The 6,000-nt window shown below is 38.9% G+C and overlaps 1 protein-coding gene across 31 annotated transcripts in view; it reads right to left on the bottom strand.

The window, feature by feature from the left end:
* Window positions 1-931: 931 nt before the first annotated feature.
* Window positions 932-6,000, bottom strand: part of LOC115095534 (loricrin-like) — a 43,162-nt gene continuing 38,093 nt past the window's right edge. For 27 of the 31 annotated variants that reach the window (XM_029609385.1, XM_029609397.1, XM_029609396.1 and 24 more), the window contains 4 exons: window positions 4,896-5,006; window positions 3,703-3,813; window positions 2,862-2,972; window positions 932-1,161 (listed from right to left, as the gene is read on the bottom strand). In XM_029609385.1, the coding sequence (XP_029465245.1) occupies window positions 1,100-1,161; window positions 2,862-2,972; window positions 3,703-3,813; window positions 4,896-5,006 (395 nt within the window). In that variant the 3' untranslated portion in view covers window positions 932-1,099. The remainder of the gene's footprint in view (window positions 1,162-2,861; window positions 2,973-3,702; window positions 3,814-4,895; window positions 5,007-6,000) is intronic. The other 4 variants (XM_029609408.1, XM_029609412.1, XM_029609398.1 and 1 more) reach the window with 3 other exon arrangements.

The raw sequence follows: 6,000 nt of genomic DNA, 5'->3' as shown, positions 1-6,000 counted from the left end.
GCCAGCCTATCTCTTAGTACCTGTTGACCCATGTTAAACCGCTGTTCACAGTGAGACCTCCTCCACATCGCCATGGTTTGAAAGCTCGTGCTCCACCTTAGGGGCCAACCCATTCTAGGGAGCCCTTTCCTGTGCAAAGGAAATGGAACTCTCCCCGGGGCCAGCCTGTCTTGCCCCTATCAAAACCACAGGGACCTGACTACCTCTGCTCTGCCAGACTGTCTTGCTCCTATCAGCTTTCTGCCACTCTTGCTGCCATACACCAGATGACTCACTCAACTCCTTGTGGTGTTCTTGCCACTATCATGGTTCCTCACTGTGTTGGTGCTAGTCTTTCTGTTTGCTGTGTTCCCCCTTCATTGTGCGGTAGGATGTTGATGCCACTTGTCTTGCCACTTTGCCTATAGTGCTGCCTTTGAGGGTTCATACATCTGTTATCAGTGCTCTCTTTTGAAGCTGTGGTGTGTTTTTGATACTCTCGCTGCTGGTTTGTGCCTCTGTTAAAGCACTCTTGCCACTTCTGGTACACCTTTGCCCCTTTACAGTGCCTTAGGGTATTTATGCCACTTTGGTGCCACTTTGCCACAGTCTAAGTACCTTGGAGCTCTTTTCTTGTTCTGATGATTGCTCCCCAGAAGTTTCATCAGAATTGATAAGAAAATCCCAATTCTGCAGCCAAAAATAGGCTGCAAATACTTCCCCCATTGACTTTAATGGGAATCGGAAAACAAATAAAACTTATCAACGGATCGGGATTTTCCCCCATTGAACGAATGCAACATATTTGGGTCCCGATGAATACGAATACTGAATCGGACAAATCCGTCCCTTCTGCACATCCCTAGTCATCCGCCCTGCATAGTGAGTAATTCATCCTAATAGTTTACTTTGTGTATTATACCATTATACATTTTGTATTAAGAAATTAGCAGACACATATGTTATGCTTTAATATTGCAGGATAATTTTATCTAATCAATTTATGAATTTGGATGACAAAATAAACTTTGGAGTTAACATTATTATAAGATTGACCTTTAAAATCAGAATGATGGACAATTTAATAATATGGATGATCTTGATTGTCTGAAGTAGTTTTTCAATACTGCTTCTTTGATCCATATTGGCCTTGTTTCTGTTGGTCTGTGTATTGACCTCCACCTAGAATGAGAAGCATAGAATTAGTGTAAACATAGCAAAAAACATTTTTCTGGCTTCCCTTCAGGATTCCTTCATGCTTCCTTCCTTCTTTGAGGTTGATTTTTATCTGGATATTTTCTTACATATTGTATTTTATTTTATCATTTTATATGATAAATGAGTTAAATCTACTATCAGTGTTATGACATCCACCATAAGCCTTGCTCATAGCTGACTTAGGAGACTATGTATTAAAGGTTTTCCACATTTTGTATCTGGAAAATTTGCTTAGTGAACAAGGCCCTTACATCTATGAGATGTCAGAACAGGGGCACATGCTGAAATTAAGAAAACAGAAACCACTTATGAATGACAATTTTGTATTATTAATATAACTCTTTTATATCTAAATGTGAAAAATTATAATTTCTAATTGCATTTAAACCAGTGATTTCTCAACTTGATGGCAGGGAAATATCTTGAATGTTAATGCCAATAAAAAAAGGTTTCTTCTGAACAGAGTATATTACTTATTTTGAATTAAGGTTTGGAAAAGGTGAGTAATTAAATCTGAACACCACTGCCTTTGCTACTCGCGAATGTTTCTGATGACACAAAGCAGAACAGAATAGGAAGTGTGAGTCTGTGAAGATTTGGTATTCTTTTCTTCAACATATCATGAAACATCATTCAAAACTATCCCTTGGAAGATATGTTTCCCTTTGCGAATCAAAACAAAACTGAAGAGGAAAAGAGTTTTTTGTGATGGTTTTGTCTTCTCTTTTTCATCATATCATGAACCTTCATTTGTAGTTATTTGGAGTTTTCCCTGCATTTTAGCCTGTTTCCATACTGTACAGACATCACAGCAAACATCTTTGGCCGAAGCACATGATTCCTTCCATATCCCAGTATACACTCACTCTGAATATGGCAAGTAGATGCCACTGTTTCAGTAGTAGCTCAGACTCCCTTGCTGAAAATGGGGCTTCCATGTTAATCCTGCCCTGATTGCTTTAAAGAGTTGAAGCCAAGTGTGGGATTTGAAGTTCTGTCCCAGACAGCCCTGTGTAACACAGCTACTGGTTCATGAGGCCAACCTTGGACAATTTTGATGCTTTTGGGGAAAAAGGGGAAGCAATACCCCTCCAAATTATGACTTAACCCTCTCTTGCTACCCGAACATCCTGGGTTGATATTGCATGGTGGTGCTGGGATGGGAGTAAACAGAACATCTGCTCTATGCCTGAAATTACAGGAAGCTCCATTGCCTGAAGGCATCGGTATCCAAGTATTTGCTAAATTCTGGCTGGTGCCACAAAGACCGAGTTGAATATTATTCTATGGTGAGTTGTAATGGGAAAGATACTAGCTCTGCATCCATTTTTAAATCAATTTCTATATATACAGTGTGTGTGTTACAGAACACAATTGTTAATTGTTTAGATTGAGTTTTCTTCCAAACCTATAAAATCCCCTTCTGCAAAATACAGGCACTGGTTCATCAAGCCAATCCTGAGATTGGAAGGATGTTATTCAATATAAAATAAGAATCATACAGCTTGAGGAAAAATATAATAAAATCAAAGTGACCAAAACAAAATCAAATTTTATCAAATTTAAATATTTTCAATCTTTCCGAATGTAACCTCTTCAAAAAATCAAACATCAGTTTTTAAAAAGCTTCTAAGGAAAATTTATTGAAATTAATGTAAACTTACGGCCATAGCTTTGATCTTTCTGTTGGTATGAATCACCACCACCTTGTGAGCTCCCAGTGCTCTGGCTCAATTGTCCACCACAACCACTGCTCTTGCCACTTGTGGATGTTTCTGATGTTGTAGAATAGAACAGAATAGAAAGTGTGAGTCTGTGACGTTTGCGAGAACATGCCTTGAAACTTCATTGAAGACTACTGGATATTTTCCTCTATTTTTAACTTGTTCCTGTGTAGCCAGTCTATCAGATCCTTGGCTAAAAGCCACAAACCACAGTTCTCTTTGCAAACTGATATACAATCACTGTGAATCTGGCAATAGCTCTTACTGTTTGAGTAATGGTTGAGATTCCCTTTCTGCCTCTGAGCTTTCCTGTTTCAAATTGTCCTGAGGATCTGAGACTGGCCATAGGGCCTGTGACTCAGGTCTCCAGCGTAGCCATATGGCACCCTGTCCCTGGCTCACTGAACCAACCCAGGTTCAGAAAGTATTTCATTTTCATATTGAATGAAATTTAATAAAATCCCACTTTCAATAACAGATCCAGTGATAATTGTATAAAAACCTTGTCAGTGCTCATTTATTTAAATCTTTTTAATATACCGATGTTCAGGACAAAAAGTCTTATCACACCGGCTTACATCAAACTTAACCTGGGAAAGTTACAATTAACAAGAAGAGTAATCAAGATAAGTTGCAAATAACTATTAGAGTGATCAAAATAACTTCAGTAACCTAGCATAAAGGTAATTAGAACTTAGCTTATAAAATCAAACATCTCCAAAGAACACAGCATTTTTAAAAAGTTTCTAAGGGAAAATTATCATAATTAATTGAAACTTACGACCAGAGCTTTGAACTTTCTGTTGGTATGAATCAACAACAACTTGCGAGCCCCCTGTGCTCTGTTTCCATTGTCCTCCAAAATCACTGCTTTTGCCACTTGTGGATGTTTCTGATGTCAAAGAATAAAACAGAATAGCAAGTGTTAGCCTGTGAAGCTTTGGTATTCTTTTCTTCAACATATCATGAAACTTCATTCAAAACTATCCCTTTCAAAATCTGTTTGTCTTTGCAAATCAAAACAAAACTGTTGAGGAAGAGAGATTTTGTGATGGTTTAGTCTTCTCTTTTTCAACATATCATGAACCTTCATTTGCGACTACTTGGAGCTTTCCCTGCTTTTTAGCCTGCTTCCATGCTGTACAGACATCATAACAAACATCTTTGGCCACAGCACATACTGCATGATTCCTTCCATATCCCAGAATACGGTCACGCTGAATCTGGCCAGCAGATGCCACTGTTTCAGTAGCAGCTGAGACTCCCTTGCTGAAAATGAGGCTTCCATTTAATCCAGCCCTGACTGCTTTAAAGAATTGAAGCCAAGTTTGGGATTTGACATTGTGTCCCACACGGCCATGTTAACACAGCTACTGGTTCATGAGGCCAGCCTTGGGCAATTGTGATGCTTTTGGGGATCAAGGGGTAGCAATACCCCTCCAAATTATGACAACCCTCGCTTGCTACCAGAACCTCCAGTGCTGATATTGCATGGTGGGGCTGGGATGGGAGTAAATAGAACATCTAATCTATGCCTGAAGTTACAGGAGGCTCCATTGCCTGAAGGCATCGGGTGCCACAAAGACCGACTTGAATATTATTCTATGGTGAGTTGTAAGTTGAAAGATACTAGCTCTGCTCTGCATCCATTTTAAAGTCAATTTCTGTATATGCAGAGTGTTTGTTATAGAACACAATTGTTAATTGGATTACTTTTCTGTTCAAACCCATATAAACCCCTGGGCAAAATACTGCCACTCGGTCATCAGGTCAGTCCTGAATCTCAAATGATATTTTTCAATATAAAATAAGTGTGATACTGCTTAGGAAAATGTAGTAAAATCAAAGTGACAAAAACAAAAACAACTTCTTTTAAGTAAAATATTTCCCACTTTTCTGAATGTAAACTCTCCAAAAAATCAAACAATTTTAAAAAAGTCTAAGAAAAATTTATTAAAATTAATTTAAACTTACGGCCATAGCTTTGATCTTTCTGTTGGTATGAATCACCACCACCTTGTGAGCCCCCAGTGCTCTGGTTCAATTGTCCTCCACAACCACTGCTCTTGCCACTTGTGGATGTTTCTGATGTCAAAAAAATAGAACAGAATAAGAAGTGTGAGACTGTAAAACCTTGGTATTCTTTTCTTCAACATATCATGAAACGTCATTTAAAACTATCCCTTGGTAGATAATATGTTTCTCTTTTGCAATTCGGAGCTAAACTGAAGAGCGATTTTGTGATAGTTTAGTCTTGTCTGCTTCAACATATCATTGACTGTCATTTGAAACTACCTGGTGTTTCCCCTGCATTTTAGCCTGCTTCCATTTTCTACAGACATCACAGCAAACATCTTTGGCCACAGCACATAGAGCATGATTCCTTCCATATCCCAGTATACACTCATTCTGAATCTGGCCAGTAGATGTCACTGTTTCAGTAGTAGCTGAGACTCCCTTGCTGAAAATGAGGCTTCCATTTAATCCAGCCCTGATTGCTGTGAAGAGTTGAAACCAAGTTTGGGAACTGAAGTTGTGTCCCACACAGCCATGTGTAACACAGCTACTGGTTCATGAGGCCAACCTTGGGCAATTGTGATGCTTTTGGGGAGGAAGGGGTAGCAAATGCCCCTCTAAATTTTGACTTAACCCTCTCTTGCTACCCGAACCTCCAGTGTTGATGTTGAATGGTGGTGCTGGGCTGAGAGAAAACAGAACATCTGTTCTATGCCCCAAGTTACAGGAGGCTCCATTGCCTGAATGCATCGGGATCCAAGTATTTGTTAAATTATGGCTTGTGCCACAAGGACCTAGTTGAATATTATGCTATGCTGAGTTGTAAGAGGAAATATACTAGCTCTGCTTTGCCTCCATTTATAGGTGAATATCTGTATATGCAGAGAGTGTGTTACAGAAGACAGTTGTTTATTGTTTTGTTTGAGTTCCTTTCAAACCCATATAAACCCGTGGGCAAAATACTGCCACTGCGTCATTATGCCAGTCCTGAGTCTAGAATGATATTTATCAATATAAAATAAGAATCATACAGCTTGAGGAAAATGTAGTAAAATCAAAATGA

Source organism: Rhinatrema bivittatum, chromosome 7 (assembly GCF_901001135.1).
Source record: "Rhinatrema bivittatum chromosome 7, aRhiBiv1.1, whole genome shotgun sequence".
Lineage (NCBI taxonomy): Eukaryota > Metazoa > Chordata > Amphibia > Gymnophiona > Rhinatrematidae > Rhinatrema > Rhinatrema bivittatum.
Note: the sequence above shows the minus strand (reverse complement) of the source record. Positions and strands in the feature narration are given on the sequence as shown.